General features: G+C 49.5%; 1 protein-coding gene across 11 annotated transcripts in view; it reads right to left on the bottom strand.

The window, feature by feature from the left end:
• TRIM3 (tripartite motif containing 3) overlaps positions 1-21189 on the bottom strand; it is a 38554-nt gene that overhangs the window by 2834 nt on the left and 14531 nt on the right. For 10 of the 11 annotated variants that reach the window (XM_075337721.1, XM_075337726.1, XM_075337724.1 and 7 more), the window contains exons 2-11: positions 11782-11923; positions 11323-11557; positions 10554-10705; positions 9869-10049; positions 8946-9669; positions 7289-7392; positions 6628-6795; positions 6092-6272; positions 5766-5836; positions 3592-3732 (exon numbers count right to left, since the gene is read on the bottom strand). In XM_075337721.1, coding sequence (XP_075193836.1) covers positions 3592-3732; positions 5766-5836; positions 6092-6272; positions 6628-6795; positions 7289-7392; positions 8946-9669; positions 9869-10049; positions 10554-10705; positions 11323-11557; positions 11782-11894 — 2070 coding nt within the window. In that variant the 5' untranslated portion in view covers positions 11895-11923. Of the gene's footprint in view, positions 1-3591; positions 3733-5765; positions 5837-6091; positions 6273-6627; positions 6796-7288; positions 7393-8945; positions 9670-9868; positions 10050-10553; positions 10706-11322; positions 11558-11781; positions 11924-14020; positions 14045-21189 lie in introns of those variants that run through there. The other variant, XM_075337720.1, reaches the window with a different exon arrangement.

The following is a 21189-nucleotide window of genomic DNA, read 5'->3' as shown; positions in this document are numbered from 1 at the left end:
TGCCTCTTCAGATTCATATTTATATACAGAGGGAACAGAGACTAAGCACAGAGCTCAGGAAAGTGAGAGCAGTGATTGGGAGAACTGCTCCGGGGGCAGGCGCTCCTCTGACTGACAGCTCTGGTGAGCAGCTTCATTCTACAGTCTGCCACTGCCTCTTCAGATTCATATTTATATACAGAGGGAAGAGAGACTAAGCACAGAGCTCAGGAAAGTGAGAGCAGTGATTGGGAGAACTGCTACGGGGGCGGGCGCTCCTCTGACTGACAGCTCTGGTGAGCAGCTTCATTCTACAGTCTGCCACTGCCTCTTCAGATTCATATTTATATACAGAGGGAACAGAGACTAAGCACAGAGCTCAGGAAAGTGAGAGCAGTGATTGGGAGAACTGCTACGGGGGCGGGCGCTCCTCTGACTGACAGCTCTGGTGAGCAGCTTCATTCTACAGTCTGTCACTGCCTCTTCAGATACATATTTACATTGCCTTGCAAAAGTATTTGGCCCCCTTGAATTTTTCAACCTTTTCCCACATTTCAGGCTTCAAACAAAGATAAAAATGTTTATGTTCTGGTGAAGAATCAACAACAAGTGGACACCATTGTGAAGGAACTTTATTGCTTATTTTAAACTTTTGTAAAAAATTATAAACTGAAAATTGCGGCGTGCAATATTATTCATCCCTTTAAGTTAATACTTTGTAGCGCCCCCTTTTGCTGCAATTACAGCACAAGTCTCTTGGGGTTTGTGTCTATCAGTTTTGCACATGGATAGGCTGAAATTCTCGCCCATTCTTCCTTTGTAAACAGCTGGAGCTGAGTGAGGTTGGATGGAGGCGTTTGTGAACAGAAGTTTTCAGCTCTCTCCACAGATTCTCGATTGGGTTCAGGTCTGGACTGTGACTTGGCCATTCTAACACCTGGATATGGTTATTTGTGAACCATTCCATTGTAGATTTTGCTTTATGTTTTGGATCATTGTCTTGTTGGAAGACAAATCTCCGTCCCAGCCTCAGGTCTTTTGCAGACTCCAACAGGTTTTCTTCAAGAATGGTCCTGTATTTGGCTCCATCCATCTTCCCATCAAATTTAACCATATTCCCTGTCCCTGCTGAAGAAAAGCAGGCCCAAACCATGATGCTGTCACCACCATGTTTGACAGTGGGGATGGTGTGTTCAGGGTGATGAGCTGTGTTGCTTTTACACCAAACATATCGTTTGGCATTGTGCCCAAATAGTTTGATTTAGGTTTCCCCTGACCAGAGCACCTTCTTCCGCATGTCTGGTGTCTCCAGGTGGCTTGTGGCAAACTTTAAACAACAGTTTCTATGGATATCTTTGATAAATGGCTATCTTCTTGCCACTCTTCCATAAAGGCCAGATTTGTGATGTGTACGCAGGGCCGTCTCCAGGTTTTTGTGGGCCCCGGGCGGAAGAGTCCCAGTGGGCCCCATCCACATGCAGACACACACATACGTACACATACATATATATTTAAAGACAAACTCACAAAAATACATATAGAACTGACAACTATACAGGTCATATACACTGACATACATAGATACACATCATACATGCATACAGACACACACAGCTCTGCTGGATACATGCATACAGACACACACGCGGCTCTGCTTGATACATATAGACGGGCTCACACACGCGGCTCTGCGGGGCCAGCACACGCGGCTCTGCGGGGAGGCAGGGCATACACCTAAGGGTGTGAGACGCTTATACAGCTCACAGGGGCCCATAAATAGGGGCGGGGAGGGCACATACTGCTCGATCACGGTGGAGAGGGGGCCCACACAGCGCCGGAAAGAAGTGCTGTGCTGGGGTCGCTGGCTGGCACTGCGCCTCCTTCATCTGTGGGACTGAGCAGGACGCCGGTCGGTAGCTCCGCCCACAGATGAAGTTCAAACCAGGAAGTCTGCGTGCCTTAAAGGGACGGCGCCGCAGATTCCTGCCGAGCACTGCGGTCCCCGGAACTCGGCCCAGGGGCAGCAGAACTAAGGCGAGTGGGCCCCGGCCAAGAGGCACCAGAACTGACGAGGCCGAGTGGCCCACCCCCGGGTATGCCGGGTGCTGACGCTGGCCTTGAGTGTACGACTGATTGTTGTCCTATGGACAGACTCTCCCACCTCAGCTGTAGATCTCTGCAGATCATCCAGAGGGATCATGGGCCTCTTGGCTGCATCTCTGATCAGTCTTCTCCTTGTGTGAGATGACAGTTTGGATGGACGGCCGGGTCTTGGTAGATTTGCAGTGGTATGATTCTCCTTCCATTTCAATATGATCGCTTGCACAGGGCTCCTTTGGATATTTAAAGTTTTGGAAATCATTTTGTAACCAAATCTGGCTTTATACTTCTCCACAACAGTATCACGGACCTGCCTGTTGTGTTCCTTGGTCTTCATGATGCTCTCTGTGCTTTACACAGAACCCTGAGACTATCACAGAGCAGGGGCGTTATACGGAGACTTGATTACACACAGGGGATTATATTTATCATCATCAGTCATTTAGGACAACATTGGATCATTCAGAGATCCGCAATCAACTTCTTGAGTGAGTTTGCTGCACTGAGAGTAAAGGGGATGAATAATATTGCACGCCCCAATTTTCAGGGTTTTTTTACAAAAATTTAAAATAAGCAATAAATTTCGTACAACTTCACAATTGTGTCCACTTGTTGTTGATTCTTCACTATAAAATGTAATTTTTTTATCTTTATGTTTGAAGCCTGAAATGTGGGAAAAGGTTGAAAAATTCAAGGGGGTCAAATACTTTCACAAGGCACCATTTATACAGAGGGAACAGAGACTAAGCACAAAGCTCAGGAAAGTGAGAGCAGTGATTGGGAGAAGTGCTCTGGAAACTGCCGATGCTGGGAGCCAGAAGCGATGGGCTGGAGAGAGCCACTAATTCTATTGCACCGACAGGACAATGCACTTATATATTTTTACATGAGATTGTTGTATTAATTTGAGAATCTCAGCGCTTTCGTTTTTCCTCATGTTCTTGTGTAATCAGTTTATGAATTATTGCTAACCATTCACTGTGTACATTACATCTAAACGTATTGTCTAATCTGCAATCTCCTACTGATTATACGGAATTATTTTAATTGTCTTCATAAATACTTTGAAACAGAGAGAGCTGACTGAGATGCTGGGAGTTAACTCTTTCCCTACTGCACTCTGGTGGCCAAGCTCCATGGAAACTAGTTGTACACTATGTAAGAGAAGAGCTCTCATTGCAGTAAAATGAAAGCAGATTGAAAAGGCAAGTCAAGTCAGAAATGACTGATTTTCATGCTAACTAAAGCACTTAACTTGAGAAGACTCATTTAATAAACTTTGGATGGGTGAAATATTAAAGTCATTTTCCTTACTGTGACTGGACAGTAACCTACCTGTGAATTACGGTAGAAATGGTGCTGCACCTCCCCAATATCCTCCGGTCTGCCCATCATGGTACATGTCCATAAGTCCAACCTTAGTATGAGACAAATTCTACTACCCCCCACATCTATTCTATCAGCCCCCATTACACTGTCACATGACCCGACTGCCACCCCTCCCCTTCACACCTGAATCCGGCTGTTTCCCCAGTCGGCCACAATGATGTTTCCATTGGAATCAACAGCAACTCCGGTTGGAGCGTTAAACTGACCGTTCCCCTCTCCATGAGAGCCAAACTTATAGAGGAACTCTCCCTCCGCACTGTACACCTGCAGGAAGAAAATACCAGCGCTGCGGTCACACAAGGCCATATTACCTGCAATCAATTCTGTGCAGAGAGTGAAGAAAAAACCGCTGTGAAAGTGCGTGAAGGGAAGGAGGAGACGTGTAATATCAGGCGGAGCTCCGGAATGGAAGGATGGGACCTGTACTATCAGGTGGAGCTTCAGAGGGGAAGGATGGGACCTGTAATATCAGGCGGAGCACCAGAGAGGAAGGATGGGACCTGTAATATCAGGCGGAGCTCCAGAGGGGAAGGATGGGACCTGTACTATCAGGTGGAGCTCCAGAGGGGAAGGATGGGACCTGTACTATCAGGTGGAGCTTCAGAGGGGAAGGATGGGACCTGTAATATCAGGCGGAGCTCCAGAGGGAAAGGATGGGACCTGTAATATCAGGCGGAGCTCCAAAGGGGAAGGATGGGACCTGTAATATCAGGCGGAGCTCCGGAGGGGAAGGAGGGGACCTGTACTATCAGGCGGAGCTCCGGAGAGGAAGGATGGGACCTGTAATATCAGGTGGAGCTCCGGAGAGGAAGGATGGGACCTGTAATATCAGGCGGAGCTCCAGAGGGGAAGGATGGGACCTGTAATATCAGGCGGAGCTCCGGAGGGGAAGGAGGGGACCTGTACTATCAGGCGGAGCTCCGGAGAGGATGGATGGGACCTGTAATATCAGGCGGAGCTCCAGAGAGGAAGGAGGGGACCTGTACTATCAGGCGGAGCTCCGGAGAGGATGGAGGAGACCTGTGATATCAGGCGGAGCTCCGGAGAGGAAGGATGGGACCTGTAATATCAGGCGGAACTCCGGAGGGGAAGGAGGAGAGCTGTAATATCAGGTGGCGCTCCAGAGGGGAAGAATTAGACCTTTAATATCAGGCGGAACTCCGTAGGGGAAGGATGGTACCTGTAATATCAGGCGGAGCTCCGGAGAGGAAGGATGAGACCTGTAATATCAGGCGGAGCTCCGGAGGGGAAGAATGAGACCTGTAATATCAGGCGGAGCTCCGGAGAGGAAGGAGGAGACCTGTGATATCAGGCGGAGCTCCGGAGAGGAAGGATGGGACCTTTAATATCAGGAAGAGCTCGGGAGGGGAAGGATGAGATCTGTAATATCAGGCGGAGCTCCAGAGGGGAAGGATAGGACCTATACTATCAGTCGGAGCTACGGAGGGGAAGGATAGGACCTGTACTATCAGGCGGAGCTCCAGAGGAGAAGGATGAGACCTGTAATATCAGGTGGAGCTCCGGAGGGGAAGGATGAGATCTGTAATATCAGGCGGAGCTCCAGAGGGGAAGGATAGGACCTGTACTATCAGGCAGAGCTACGGAGGGGAAGGATAGGACCTGTACTATCAGGCGGAGCTCCAGAGAGGAAGGAGGAGACCTGTAATATCAGGCGGAGCTCCGGAGGGGAAGGAGGGGACCTGTACTATCAGGCGGAGCTCCAGAGGAGAAGGATGAGACCTGTAATATCAGGTGGAGCTCCGGAGGGGAAGGAGGAGACGTGTAATATCAGGCGGAGCTCCAGAGGGAAAGGATAGGACCTGTGCTATCAGGCGGAGCTCCAGAGAGGAAGGAGGAGACCTGTAATATCAGGCGGAGCTCCGGAGGGGAAGGAGGGGACCTGTACTATCAGGCGGAGCTCCAGAGGAGAAGGATGAGACCTGTAATATCAGGTGGAGCTCCGGAGGGGAAGGAGGAGACGTGTAATATCAGGCGGAGCTCCAGAGGGAAAGGATAGGACCTGTGCTATCAGGCGGAGCTCCAGAGAGGAAGGAGGAGACCTGTAATATCAGGCGGAGCTCCAGAGGGGGAAGGATGAGACCTGTAATATCAGGCGGAGCTCCAGAGGGGGAACGATGAGACCTTTAATATTAGGTTGTATGCCTCTACATTAGTGCTAGCACCAACAATTTGCTAACCACGGAGTCCCGAACATCCAGGTCACATCAGGGGTAACAGTCTCCATGAAGCATATATATTGCTTCCGTGGGGTGCAACATATCGAGACATCAGCTCACCTTCACCGAGTGGTTGTGGAAATCTGTCACGATAATCTCATTCTTGTTATTAACAGCCACAAAATGGGGACCTGAAAAGACAGCCGACGGTCAGCATCCTGTAACGGCAGGCTCCGCTCCCCTCCCAGGCTCTTTCCACCAATAACAGTCCTGTATCGTCCAGACAGCAGGTCTGCTGCTCGTCAACAGGTCTGGGCCCTCCCAGGTTTTTCCCACCAATCACAGCCATGTACCATCCAGACAGCCGGTCTGCTGCTTGTCTCTGCGGCTTCGGCCTACCAGGTTTCACCCTCCCAGACTTTTCCCCTCCAATCACAGCCATGTACCATCCAGACAGCCGGTCTGCTGCTTGTCTCCGGGGCTGCGCCCTCCAAACCGCCCCACCAGCTTCCCGTTAGACTGGAAGATGAAGATGCAGCAGGACTTGTTGTCTACCACGATCAGATGGCCATTACGATCCACGGCCACTCCCTTAGGACCCATGAGACGCCCGACACCCACCTTGTTCTGTGGATACAAAGAGTGACCATGAGGGAAAGACCACATAGTAGACAGGTGGCACTGAAACAGGACACCATGGAGGGAGGGAGAGGCAAAGCGAGGCAGGGGCACAGAGGGACAGATGGCTAGTCGCAATTCCATAAAGAGATTTCATATGTCTGTGACAGGTTGTGGAGACCGCACAGGAGACAGACAGAACTCAAACATAATGAAGTAGAAAACAAAAATTTGAGACATCATTAGAGACAAATATATAGAAAATCACATCGGACAGCAAGAAGTAAATGTACACATGTAGACACACTGAGCGCCCAGAGATAGCAGCTAGAGAGCGCTCAAGGACGAGACTCAAGTTTCTCACCTTGAACTTTCCCTCAGGAGAGAAGATGCTGACCCAGCGATTGTCATAATCTGCCACAATGATGTCCCCATTCATGTCCACGGCCACACCGGTGGGCCGCTGCAGCTGCCCTGGAGACCGACCTCGTACACCGAAGCGCAGCTTAAACTGACCCTCATTAGAGAAGACCTGCGGATGATGAGAGTGGCAGTCACCTGAGCACCGCTACCTGTATAGAGCAGACAGGAAGACCCACCCACGCCAGACACCTGTATACAGGACATGCAGCCCCGCTACCTGTATACAAAGGCCCGTCACTTGGACATGGCGGCCCTGTTATCTGTATACAGCGGCCCATCACCCAGACACTCCAGCCCTGATATCTGTATACAGTGGCCCGTCACTTGGACATGGCGGCCCTGTTATCTGAATACAGCGGCCCATCACCCAGACACTCCAGCCCTGATATCTGTATACAGCGGCCCGTCACTTGGACATGGCGGCCCTGTTATCTGTATACTGCAGCCCATCACCCCGACCCTGTTCTCTATATATGGTGGCCCTGTTATCTGTATACAGCGGCTTATCCCCCGGACACGGCAGTCCAGATATTTGTATACAGCGGGCCATCAATCGGACATGGCGGCCCTGTTACTATATCTGTATACTGTGGCCCTGTTACCTGTATACACTGGTTGTTGCTGTCCGCCACCACGATTCGGTTGTTGCTGGAGGTGGAGATTCCCTGTAAGTTGGAGAATTCGCCTTTGTCTCGGCCGCGGGATCCTGAAAAAATTGTCAGTATGAGAACAGCGATAGGTTCGTGTGACATCACAGGCGCTGGCCATAGTGCTGACAGTCTGCAGCGCTGCACACAGAGGCTTCTCTCACAGAAGACTGTCCTCAGAGGCTCACACTCTTCTCACACTGGCGAGATGCTCCGGACATGTTGGAGGACAAATATCTAACCGCCATGTATAATGTCTGATGTGCCCACTATCCCGGTGGGCAAACAATGCATTACTTCCCTCATCCTGGACCCCGACTACACAATCCAATACGGTCACTCCCATTGTCTTGACCCGGAGTACACAATCTAACAGTGTTATAGGTATACAGATGGAACACTAGGGTCTCAAATCTCTGCCTGCTTCTCCCACTGCTGTGATCAGGTTATTGGAGCAGGTTATCCGATGAAGAGCAGACATGGCGTGTACACACAGACGTTAACACGTGGTTGACTGTTGTGGAGGGACAAACTGTGTCTATATCCCAACTGCTAAAGAGGTGTGATAACCACTGGCCTCGAAGGCAAACGATACGGCTCCATCTCAGAAGGCCTCGCATGGCAATACAAGTACAGTATTTTCCAGGCCATATCTATAATATCCGCGTCTCACACAATCCATGGATACATCCATAATCGGGGAACATAATGGCATCGGCGGGTAAAATTGTAGACGTTTTGGTAGCTGGCAGCCCACAGGTGCGCAATATCTCCCTGATTTATGGATATTTCCCATTCGTGTGTGCTGTATACAGAACGCTGGGTGTTGGGTAAGATGTCGGGCATATTATATCTCTAGGAGAATTCTGTGTGTGGGGGAGGGGGAATATGACAGAGCGGGAATTAAGACCAACAAAGCATTGGAATCGAATCTAATCATCCGCCCTCTGACCTCAGCAGAAGGGGTGAGGGGTCCGGTGAGACCCTTTAGAACATCTCATCTACCAAACATCAGGGTCGGACCCCAGGAGAAGCAGCGAGTATCGCAGATCGGTTTTTGCCCGTGTGTAACATCTCATCCACCGAATATCAAGGACGGACCCCAGGAGAAGCAGCGAGTATCGCAGATCGGTCTTTGCCCGTGTGTAACATCTCATCCACCGAATATCAAGGACGGACCCCAGGAGAAGCAGCGAGTATCGCAGATCTAAATGTCCCTACAAGTCCTGGGAAGGCGAGAACATCCTGGCTGTGTAACCTTGTGTGTGCCAGAGTACGAGAAGAGGACCTGACAGGAGCTCGGGAAAAGCTGGGTGTGACCAGTGCTAGCCGATCAGAATGGTGGCAGCGAAAAGTGTGGAGGCAAGAACCGCCTGGGGGGGGGGCTATAGGTGAATGCATAACAGAGCCCCCCACACAGAACACAATCTACAACCATCACTCCCATCATTCCTGATCCCAAGTACACAATCTACCACTATCACTCTCATCATCCAGGACCCCGAGCACACGATCTACCACCACTCCCATCATACCTGAGCACATGATCTACCACCATCACCCCCAAATACAGGATGTACCAGTACCACTGCCCTGTCTGTGTGGGCCATACCTACGCGGAGGATCATCTCATCCTCTATGGGGTTCTCCTTCTTCTTGTTGGTGCTGTACATGCTGGACGGCCTCCTCACTGCCTTCTGGCGAATGTGGCCGCCGCTGGGGGACTTGACTCTGCGCTTCACGTCCTCGGGGGAAGCCGGCACATCTCCAGGCTTCACAGCTCGCACCCGGTAGGGGCTCCCGCGCAGCGGCTGGCCGTAGAGCCGCAGGGAGAGGTGGTGCTCCCCTTCATGGCGCGGAGTGTAGACAACCTCGTAGGTCCCGTTCTTATTGTCGGTCACCTCTCCATCCTGAGCCCCTCCATCTGGCCCTGTCAGCTGCGCATGCAGGGTGGCATTACCACTTCTCACCAATTCTCCTTCTTTGTCTTTGGTGGTGACGGTGACAGAGGTTTGGTGCCCCACCAGTGCCTGGCGCAGACCCTCTCCTGTAGCCACTGAGGCATGAGCCACCGCACTGGTGGTGAGAAGCGCTCCCAAGTTCTGCAGGGAGCGGCGGAGCCCGTCCGTCTCCACTCGAAATTCCAGCTGTGGGTTCTGCTGTGGATGGAAGGGGAAGTCTCGGGAGGCCAGCTCGCTCAGCCGCTCGCTCATCTGCTTTCTCACCAGCAGGACCTCTGTCTCTGAGCCATGACCAAGGGCCTGCTCGGTGAAGCGCACGCTGCTCTCCATGTTATCTAGACCTTGTCTGAGCGTGGAGAGCTGTGCCTGCAGAACCTGCGAAGAGAGGACACGTCAGCTCCGCAGCCCTGACCCCAGACCCCCTCAGCCCCTGCTCTGCAGCCCTTGCCCCACACCCACCCAAGCCCCTTCTCCGCAGCCCCCCCCAAGCACCTGCCCCGCAGCCCCCCAGCCCATGCCCCACAACCTCCAGCCTGTGCCCGGCAGCCCCCCCAGCCCCTGCCCCACACCACACCTTCTGCTTGCTGACAGAGATGGCCTCCAGGTCCTGGAGCAGCGAGTTCTTCCTCTGCTGGAGAGCCCGTTCCAGCTCCTCGAAGGTGGAGCAGATCTCTGCCACCGCGGCGTTCTTTCTTTCACTGAGCTGACGGCTGATCTCACCCACCTGGTCAATGGCCGAAGTCAGCTGAGGGATCCTGGGGGAAGGAGGCAGATGTTTGGTTACAACCTGCCTGCTGAAACCCCCCTGCACTGGTCTATCCTCGCCAATAAGAATGACTTAATCTACATTTCTGTGGCCTAAAATGTAGAAGAGGCTTCTAGAGACAGGCATAACGAATGAAACGTCTCGTCTTCAAAAACCATGTCACCCCGCAGCACGACCCGCAGACGTGGATGGTGACAGTTATGAAGAGGTGGCCATGTTCTCTAATCCTAGATAACGATCTGTCTTTGGGCGCCCAGTTCAGATCATCCCGCAAGTGCACCTGCTCGCCCTACATGTCTCACACCACAGATCCCAGCACCATTGCAGGTGCACAGAGGGCTGCACTCCACGCTCCCTGGGACAGGCGACTGACTTCTTGTGGATATAGCTACATGCAGCAGAGTCAGCCATCTTTCATTCTTTCTTACCCAGCATTCCCCGCCCTTGTGCTGTAATTTCCCCGCCAGTGGTAAGATGATGAGGAGAGTAGTACCTGCTCCGGATGCTGTCCAACTGACTGCGCAGTGAGGCTTTGTGCTGCTCCAGGACGTCTCTCAGTGGGACGGTGCAGTGCTCCCGGTGCTCCCCCTCTGTGCACTCCACACACATGGCCGTCTCACAGGGTCCACAGTAATACTCCATGGTCTGGTGAGACAGTGATGGGGTCAGCAGCTTATCGTATCACAGGGGAAGGGGGCGACCGCGCCACACCCCGAGAACCAGGGGGCAACCGCGCCACACCCCGGGAACCAAGGGGCGACCGCGCCACACCCCGGGAACCAGGGGGCGACTGCTCACCTCACCCCCTGGAATCTGGGCAAGATAAGGGGGAAACTGCTCACACCTCACCCCCGGGAATCTGGACATGATAAGGGGATGACTACTTACCTCACCCCCAGGAATCAGGGTGGGTAAAGAAGATGACTGCTCACCTAACCCTAAAGATCAGGGCGACTGCTCTCCTCACCTCTAGAATCTGGGCAGTATAAAGGGGAGACTCCTAACCTCACCTCCGGGAATCTGGGCGGGTTAAGAGGGCAATTGCTCACCTCACCCCAGAAATCAGGGCAGGATATGAGGAGACTGTTAACCTCACCCCTGGAATCTGTGCAGGATAAGGGGGCATCTGCTCACCTCACACCCGGGAGTTAGAGCAGGGTAAAGGGAGACTACTCATTTCACTCCTGGAAATCAGGGCAAGGAATCAGGGCAGAATAAGGGGCGACTGCTCACCTCACCCGTGGAACTGGGCGACTGCTCACCTTGCCTTGGTGATTGGGGCAGGATAAGGGGGTAGCGGATGTGTGTCCATCACACGGGAGGACGCTTTGCTCCTGTCGTCCACTCTCCGGGCTCCGCTGCAGAACTTCCATGAGGTTGGTGATGAAGAAGTTGTTCTGAAGAGCGGAGACGCCGCGCTCTGGGAGGATGGACGTCTGTCGGCACACAGGGCAGGACAGGGTAAGACTCTGCGGGGGAATGTAGCTCTGCAGACACCTGGAAGTCAATGCAGTGAAAGGATTAGTGAAGATGATTGATGTATTTTTACTGCAGCTCCCCCGACCGCCCCATCTGTGATGTAAACCATTCTACAGATCACGTGTAACATTGTGATCCGATAAGCCCGGTGTGATGCTGCGACCCTCGATGCGCAATAAGCTCAATGTGACTTGTGGGTGATATGACACCGATGACCTCACATCACTTCCGTGGACACTCACTTTTCGCAGAATGTGTGCAGACATGGCAGGACCTTGGGCACGTGGTAGCGCTCCAGGCAGATGCTGCAGATGAGGAACTGTTTGTCGATCTGACGCACCACTGGACTCGCCATGATAGCAACACGAGGCTCCACCAGAAAACCTGCGGCAGGATGGAAAGAGTGGAAAAAGGGAAAACAGGAGTCGATGTGGGGCGGGGCACACAACAGTACGCAGTACATGCAAGAGGCAATGTAGGGCAGAGAAGGCCAGGTCTGATGAAGGAGGGTAACACACAGGTGGCAACCAGAAGATTCACCTTCAATGGGAACCAGTGGCCTAGACTAAGGTGAACACTGGCTGCCTCTTTCTAACCTATTTCCTTCTTCTTTGTAGATTAATTGTATGTTCTGGACACGACCAGAACCTGCAGTCCAGAAATGTGAACATAAAGGATAGGAGTATATAATGTGGTCTAGATGGCCTGCTAGATGCTGGGGACTCACCACAAGGACACGCCTCAAGGACACCGCTCTCGCCTGGTTCTCCTCCTATCTCTCTGACCGCTCCTTTACTGTTTCCTTTGCTGGCTCTTACTCCACTCCTCTCCCCCTCACCTTCGGGGTTCCTCAAGGCTCAGTATTGGGCCCTCTCCTTTTCTCTCTATACACCGCCCCTATTGGACAAATCATCAGCAGATTCGGTTTCCAATACCATTTCTATGCTGATGACACCCAACTATATACATCATCTCCAATCATCAACCCCCTGCTTTGTTACAAAATACCAGGGATTGTCTGTCTGCTGTCTCTCAAGGCATGCCCTCCCTCTATCTGAAACTGAATCTCTCCAAAACTGAGTTTGTGTTTCCTCCCTCTACCAACCAACCTACACCTGACATCTCAATTACCTTCGATGATTTAATCATTATTCCCAAGCAGCATGCTCGCTGTCTTGGGGTCATATTTGACTCAGGACTCTCCTTCATTCCCCATATACAATCACTCACTCGCACATGTCACCTACATCTCAAAAACATCTCCAGAATTCGACCATTTCTTACTTTCGAAACTGCAAAAACCCTTACTGTCGCTCTTATTCATTCCCGCCTGGATTACTGCAACTCTTAATTGATTGGTCTTCCTCGGACCAAACTCTCCCCGCTCCAATCCATCTCGAATGCAGCAGCCAGGGTCATATTCCTGTCCAGCCGCTTCACAGATGCCTCTACCTTGTGCCAATCACTACACTGGCTACCTATCAGCTACAGAATACAATAAAAACTCATATCCCTCACCCACAAAGCTCTCCAGAGCTCTGCACCCCCATATATCTCATCCCTCAGCTCTGTCTATCACCTACCTGTCCTCTCCACAGCTCTGCACCACCATATATCTCATCCCTCAGCTCTGTCCATCATCCTACCCGCCCCCTTCGTTCCGCAAATTATCTTAGACTAACATCCTCCATAATACGAACCTCACACCTCCGTCTCCAAGACTTTTCTTGTGCCGCACCAGTTTTCTGGAATGCACTACCCCAAAGAATGCGACATATCTAGCCCCCAAGTTTTTAAGCGAACATTAAAAACACACCTCTTCAAACAAGCTTATAATAACTTACTAACCTAACTCTCCTGTCCCACCTTTTAGATGCTACTCGTAACCTTCTCTCTCCTATTTCTGTCCCCACATCCTACATACAACCAATAGCACGTAAGGGCACCCAAAAGGTTACTGTCTAAAGACCAGATCATTCATCTTTATACGTAACAAATAAACTAGCATAACGACGGCCGGCCAGATATACAAGTGTGCTTCACCTTTTGTGTCCCCCTTATTTCCCCATAGATTGTAAGCTTTTGAGCACGGCCCTCATTCCTACTGTAGCTGTTGAATTATGAACTATTTTGTTTTGTATATGTCTATACAACCCCCCACCAGATTGTAAAGTGCTGCGGAATATGTTGGCGCTATATAAATAAACTTTAATTATTATTATTATTATTATTATTATTATTATTATTATTATTATTATTATTATTATTATTATTGTAGCATGCCGGGAGCACCCTACAAACTCAGGCGCATGTTAGCAGCACCCCACAAGAACTGCCAAGACAACGGCATGCTACAAAGCATGTCACATACCAGGAGCACCCCACAAAGCCAACCGAATGCTGGGCAAGCCCCGCCGCATGTTGGCAACACCACCCCTCGAGGCCCACCGCATGTCAGCAGTACCAACCCGCAAGGCTCACCCATAATGTAGAAGGCAGATGACAGGTCTAGGAGAAGGATCCCAGCATAATGCAGAAGGCAGAGGACAGGTCTAGGAGGAGGAGCACAGAGTAATGCAGAAGGCAGAGTACAGGTCTAGGAGGAGGAGCACAGAGTAATGTAGAAGGCAGAGGACAGGTCTAGGAGGAGGAGCACAGAGTAATGTAGAAGGCAGAGGACAGGTCTAGGAGGAGGAGCACAGAGAACTGTAGGAAGGAGAAGACAGGTCTAGAAAGAACAGTTGACTTTAGCAGCTAGTAAGTCACTTGTGAATTGGTTTGAGCAGGTTCAGTAGAGTGGTTTGGACGGAGGCTGTACTGTAGTTTGTCGTTCAGTGTACTGGAGGAGACGGGAGAGAAGAGCTTGAGGTGGACGACGTGTTCAAAACGTTTTAACTTGAATGGAAGTAGTGAAGTGGTGCAATAGCTGGATGTAGAGAACAGGGATCTGGTTTGGTGTTTGAAAGGAGAAGGGAAGACACCAGTGGTTTTTAAGTTAAAGAGATGGGATAGATATAGGAGAAAGATGGGAGTTGGAGGTGGTATGAGACTGGGTGACGCACACAGGTGGTTAGATGTCACTTGGAGACCAGAAAGGCTTGACACTGCCACGTCAAGCCTTACTTTGGTGATGGTGTGAAAGAAGGATATCTGGGAAAGGCATTGGTCAGTTTTGCAGAATGGTTGTAAATTAAATTAAAGCTTATGGTTTTAAAATATAAGGCAAAGTCCTCAGCTGAAATTAGAGAGTTGGGAGCAGGTATCTGGGGACGGAGTAGGAAAGCAAGTGTGAAATAACCGTCTGCTGTAGTGGATGTAGGAGATATGGGAGTTGTGAAGCCATCCCGTTTAGCAGAGGTTAAAGCTGCCTTTTATTTGAGAACTTCTGCAGAAAACAGTGGCTGTGTCTGTCGTGGTGAATGGCAGCAGAAAAGAGTCAGAGACTGTACTAATGTGGCGCCCTGGGCTAGCCAGGTCGTCACAGGTACTATAACACGACACCCCCACCCCGAGATAGGCACATCAGCCAGACACCAAATCCTTGTTGCCTCCCTCCAGGGGCTGATGTCCACACCAGGTGGGGTGGAGCCAGGTGGTTGGCCCCACCCGCTGAGGAGTTCACAGTCCTGGAGGCGGGAAAGGAAGTCAGATCAGTTAGGGAGGTCAAAGATTGAGGAGTAAAGTGGTAGTAGAAGAGCAAACTGACTGTGTCCGGGTACGTGGCCCGGGCACCGAGAGCAAGGTTGGCAGACGGTGGTGGCCGTCTGCAGGAGAGGCAGATCAACGCAGGACCGGGGACGGGCGGTGGCCCGCCGGTACCGAACCGGGGAGCGAAGTGAAGCCAGCACAAACCGGCAGAGCCTGCGGACCCCGACCAGGCTTGGAGTCGCCGTTAAACAGGTCAAATCCGTTAGTGACCGGAACCCCAGGGGTTTCCAAACAGCCAAGACCCGATTGAAGGCAACCGTCCAACCAGCACAAGGGAAATACAGCTACCGCCACAGCTAGAGTTCCCAGGGCCAGAGCCTGCGGGCAAAAGGGCTCCTCCGGCTCATATACACGCTGGGGAGCGGGTTACCGGTGGGAAGCCATCGGGACCGAAGATACACAAAAGGTGCAGGAAAAGCCACCACCAACCGTCCGGGAGAAATCACAGCAGCCGGCTGCGGGACCCGTCCATCCAGCCGTTTGTTTTACCAGAGACTTTGCATCCATTTGTGGCTGAGTGAGTACTACCGTGCCGTCCGGCACCGCGCTGCGTAATCCAAGCGACCCTGCACCTTGCCCGACCCTGCCTCCCCGTCACCTCACCGGGCCCCGGGACCACCAACCCCCCTACCCACGGAGGGGAGAGAAACATCCCAGCTGCTCCCTGCCATCGCTCCCGGGATCCCTCGTCAACAGCAGCGGTGGTGCCCCAACCTCACCACAAACCGTGGGTGGCGTCACGGACCAAATCCCCCAAACCACACTACCCCCTTTCACTCACGGGCGAGGAGCGCCGCTCGAGTCCCCGGATCCGGCCCACCGCTCAAGCCACCGAGCAGCAGCAGCGCCGGACCCGAGCGTGGTGAGCGCAGCGCCCTCCCCGCCCGCGACACTAATGTATAGAGATTTTGGAGGGTGTCCTAGCTGCTGGACTTGGGGGCATGTGAAGGAGACAGGAATGAGACTAGGGGTAGATGGTAGTCGGAAAAGGGAGAGGTAAGGTTATTGTTTTTGGTGACAGCTGACTGGCAGGTATCACGCATGATGATGGTGGGAATATCAGCAGAAAGTGTAAATGCTAGGAGGTGAAGTGGTCGATAAATGTGATGGCAGGGCTCAGGGGTTGGTATATGATGGCTCCTTGGAAGGAAAGTGAATATTAAACTACATTTCAATAAGGAAGGGAGGATAAGGAAGGGTTTGAGGTGGAATAAGGATGAAGATTTGGCTGCTATGACAGGGAAAAGAAGAATCCTCCACCAGGTATATTGCTAGCAAGATGAGAATGGATGAAGTGAAGGCCTCCACGACACATTGCAGGATGGAGGCCATGTCCAAGGGTGTCAGCCAAGTTTATATGTGAGGAAGGATGAAACCTAAAGATGTTGTAAATTAGATGGAACTTATTAAAGACGAAGTAGACTTTCTATAGTGCTCCAGCGAGGGAGCGGCACAGTGGGAACAAGGTGTTTCAAGTTAGAGAGGTTGTATGGATTCTGGTAACTTGGGAATGACAGGAAGGAGATAGAATATTGGTTATTCGCTGCAGAGAGCCAGGATTGGGAGATACATCAACAGCAGTAAAAAGGTGGGACAAAGAGAGAAAGGACTGGAGAAAAAGAGGTGGAGAGATGGTGCGAGAAGAAGAGAGGTGGTGGAAGAAGACAAAGGGAAAACAGGTGGGAGAATAAGAGAAAGACGGAAAGGAGGTGGGAGAAGAAAAGAGGTGGAGAGGTGATGGGGGAATAAGAGAGGTGGGGAAAAGAGGTGGGAGAATAAGAGAGGGAAAAGAGAAAGGGAAAGGAGGTGGAGAGGTGATGGGAGAAGAAAAGTGGTGGGAGAAAAAGAGAGGGAAAAGATGCGGAAGAAGAGAGGTTGTAGGGATTCTGGTAACTTGGCAGTGAAAGGAAGAAGATATTGGTTATTAGCTGCAGAGTGTCAGGATTGGGAGATATATCAACAGGTGTAAAAAGGTGAGAGAGGGAAAAGGTCAGAGAGAAAAGGTGGAGAGTTTGTGGGAGAAGAGAAAGAGGGAAAGGCGGCGGGAGCAGAACAGAGGCGGCGAGAGCAGAACAGAGAGGGGAAAACACATGGGAGAAGAAGAGAAAGAGGGAAAAGCTGTGGGAAAAGAAGAATCTGTGCTGGACTTCAGCTATATGACATAAGTAGTGAAGCTCCTCCTCTACAGATAAGGGTAAAAACAAATACACAAAGAATGCCTGCAATCACCTGAGAACTGCTAGAAATTCCAGAGTGAGCAGGAAAGTAGGATTAAGGTAAGTATTTCTTAAAGCAAGCCTAAAGTCTTTCAATAAACATCAAAATGATCTTTAAGAATGAAGAAGATCTTGTCGAAGCCGTGTCTAATCTCTCTTATTTATCACACACGCTGTGTTGTGCACACGTTGCAGCCGGCAATAAAAGATAGTATGCAAGAGAGACATGCTGGCACTCTGATTGGCAAAGTGAGGAAATTGGTTCTTGCTGCCAGAACCCCTAAAACTGATTCCATCTTGGAGACATGCTGGAAAAGGGGCAATTGTCTATCAAGCCACTTGGTGGGGCAGCACTTACAGGTGCATCTCAATAAATTAGATCATCATAATTTATCTCTGTAATTCAATACAAAAATGGAAATGTATATATTAGTCATTACACCCAGATGGATCTATTTCACGTGTTATATATTATAGAGAGTCATTAGACACAGAGAGGTCTATTTCAAGTGTTTATTTCTGTTAATGTTGATGATTATGGCTTACAGCCAACGAAAACCCAAAAGCCATCTCAGAAAATTAGATTAATTACAACAAAATACCTGTAAAGGCTTCCTAAGCGTTTAAAATGGTCCCTTAGTCTGGTTCTGTAGGCTACACAATCATGGGGAAGACTGCTGACTTGACAGATGTCCAGAAAGCAGCCATTGACACACTCCACAAGGAGGGTGAGCCAAAAAAGGCCATTGCTAAAGAAACTGGCTGTTCACAGAGTGCTGTATTCAATCATATTAATGGAAGGTTGAGTGGAAGGAAAAAGTGTGGTAGAAAAAGTTACACAAGCAACCGGGTTAACCGCAGTCTTAATAGGATTGTTAAGAAAAGGCCATTCAAAAATTTGGAGGAGATTCACAAGGAGTGGACGCTGCTGAAGTCAGTGCTTCAAGAGCCACCACACAGAGACGTGTCCAGGACATGGGCTACAAGTGTCGCATTCCTCGTGTCAACCCACTCATGATAAATAGACAACGCCAGAAGCATCTTACCTGGGCCAAGGAGAAAAATAATTGGCCTGTTGCTCTGCGGTCCAAGGAGTTGTTTTCAGATGGAAGTAAATGTTGTATTTCATTTGGAAATTGCGGTCCCAGAGTCTGCATAAAGAGTGGAGAGGCCAGAATCCAAGCTGCTGAGGTCTAGTGTGAAATCTCCTCAATCAGTGATGGTTTGGGGAGCCATGTCATCTGCTGGTGTAGGGCCACTGTGTTTTATCAAGACCAAAGTCAGCACAGCCGTCTACCAGGAAATTTTACAGCACTTTATGCTTCCCTCTGCCAACAAGCTTTTTGGAGATGGAAATATCATTTCACAACAGGACTTGACCCCAGTCCACACAGCCAAAAATACCAATACCTGATTTACTAACCACAGTATCACTGGGCTTGATTGACCAGAAAATTCCTCTGACCTAAACCCCATAGAGAATCTGTGAGAGACACCAGAGCCAACAATGCAGACGAGCTGAAGTCTGCTATCAAAGCAACCTGGGCTTCCATAACACCTCAGCAGTGCCACAGGCACATTGCCGCATTGATGCAGTAATTCATGCAAGAGGAGCCCCGGCCAAGTATTGAGTGAATTTCTTGTACATACTTTTAAGTAGACACCAACCTTTCCGAGTGTAACATTTTTTCAGTTGGTTTTATATAACAATCTAACTTTCTGAGATAATGACTTTTGGGTTTTCATTGGCTGTAAGCGATAATCAACATTAACAGAAATAAACACATGAAATAGATCCCTCTGTGTGTAATGACTATATAATAAACACGTGAAATAAACCTCTGTGTGTAATGACTATATAATATATAATAAACATGTGAAATAAACCTCTGTGTGTAATGACTATAATATATGAGTTTCCCTTTCTGTATTGAATTGCTGAAATAAATTATCTTTTTTATGACATTCTAATTTATAGAGATGCAGCTGTATTTAATGATTGAGCAATTGCTTGAGATGAAACCCTTTCTTGTAGACATGGACAAGTGGCTGAATTGAAGGAATTGCTTCATTACCCATTTACAGTGACTAAAAATCGTACAAGCGGAGGATTTAATTCCCGACATTTTCATAAAGGAGTGGAGGAACTTGCTGTTTTTCCTGTTCCAAAGAGGAGGTTTAATCACAGATGGCATTGCTGGTTCAATGAAACGGAGAGAGACACTGCTATTAGAAAATAAAATTCTTCTCGCAGCTGTGTATGTGCAGCCAAGTCATCGTATATTGCTGGATGATCAACGGCTTACTAAAGGAAAAGAAGCTCTGACAGAGGTAGCAGTTAGAATGAGCGGCTATAGGATGGCCAAGAGCAAGATGACTTGGATCCTGCCAGTGCCACTGCTGCCGTATCTTCATCCTCATCAGATGAAGAGTTTAATTTTGAAAATTGATTGAACGACATGGAGCAGGCAATGCGTTGCCGCAGAGAAAAATATTCCACTCCCATAGCAAACAGACTGACCAGATTTCAGCAAAATGTTTCACTTGCTCTCAAACAAGTAGAAGAGTTTAACCGTTTGTGATGGTGTGATATTGTGAGTTATGTACCATTTTGTGTGGGTTAATGTTTTGGGCGTCGTGGTCTGTCTATTCGATATATTGTTTGTCCTGTTAAGTCAGGTTATATCCCCTTGCAGTGCTTCTGTCCCTAAGTCTGGAGGAGGGGGCCTGGGATCCACCTAAACTCTCTGTTTACCTGGGGATTAGTCAGTCTGTTTGAGAACTTCAAGAGAAGCAGGACGAGTCATCCTCTGGGGCAGAAGCTGTGGCTCCCCAGAGACACCTTAACATTTATCACTCACTGGACTATATGTGTTTCTCGACTATTTTTACACCCTGTGTGGTGGATTATGTTATGCACCGTTTGATTTGCTAGGAATAAATGCTCTTTGGATTGTTCCATCATCTCTCGCTTTGTTGATTGTGTGATATGGGAGAAGGACCTCGTGATACCGTTCATCAAAACTGACTGTACATGAGGCAATTCCTCGATACCCAGAGATTGTTAGAGATGTTGCCCGTGTGGTCACCGCTTTGTCACCAACCCAAGTTAGTGTAGAGAGGCTGTTCTCAGGTCTTAAAATAATGAGGTCAGATTTGAGGTCATCTATGAAGGAGGATCAGATGTAGGCCATACTATTTCTCAGAACGAATTTCATAGACAGCAGAAATGTTAAACTGTATATTTTTGTTTGAAAACTGTTTTTCACAACTTGCTGCAGTGTATTGCATATTTACAATTTATTAAAGTTTTTTTGTTCTAAACTTGTATTCCAATAAATATATTTTAATGTTCTATCTAAACAGCTTGATTATTCCATCATAATAACGAATCAAAGCCTGATGTTACCACTTTACTACAGTAAATATGTCACAAACATGTATGAGGGAGTCTGAGATGTGGACTCGGAATCAGGGAAATTGAGGAGTCGAAAGTTTGGCTTAGACTCCACAGCCCTGCGAGGTACCAAACTAAGCAAACTGCCCAGTGACAAAATCGGCAGCAGGATGTTGCACGATGAGGTGGTTTGTATTAACAACATACATCTCTGATTGTGTGGCTCCTTCACGAGAGCTACACTACTGTGCGGAAGAAAGACCTGGCAATCTACTGCCGCATTATCTCAAGAAAATTTGATGGACAGTAAAACTATAGGAGTTTGATAT

This window comes from Anomaloglossus baeobatrachus, chromosome 2, assembly GCF_048569485.1.
Source record: "Anomaloglossus baeobatrachus isolate aAnoBae1 chromosome 2, aAnoBae1.hap1, whole genome shotgun sequence".
NCBI classification, from domain to species: Eukaryota; Metazoa; Chordata; class Amphibia; order Anura; family Aromobatidae; genus Anomaloglossus; species Anomaloglossus baeobatrachus.
Note: the sequence above shows the minus strand (reverse complement) of the source record. Positions and strands in the feature narration are given on the sequence as shown.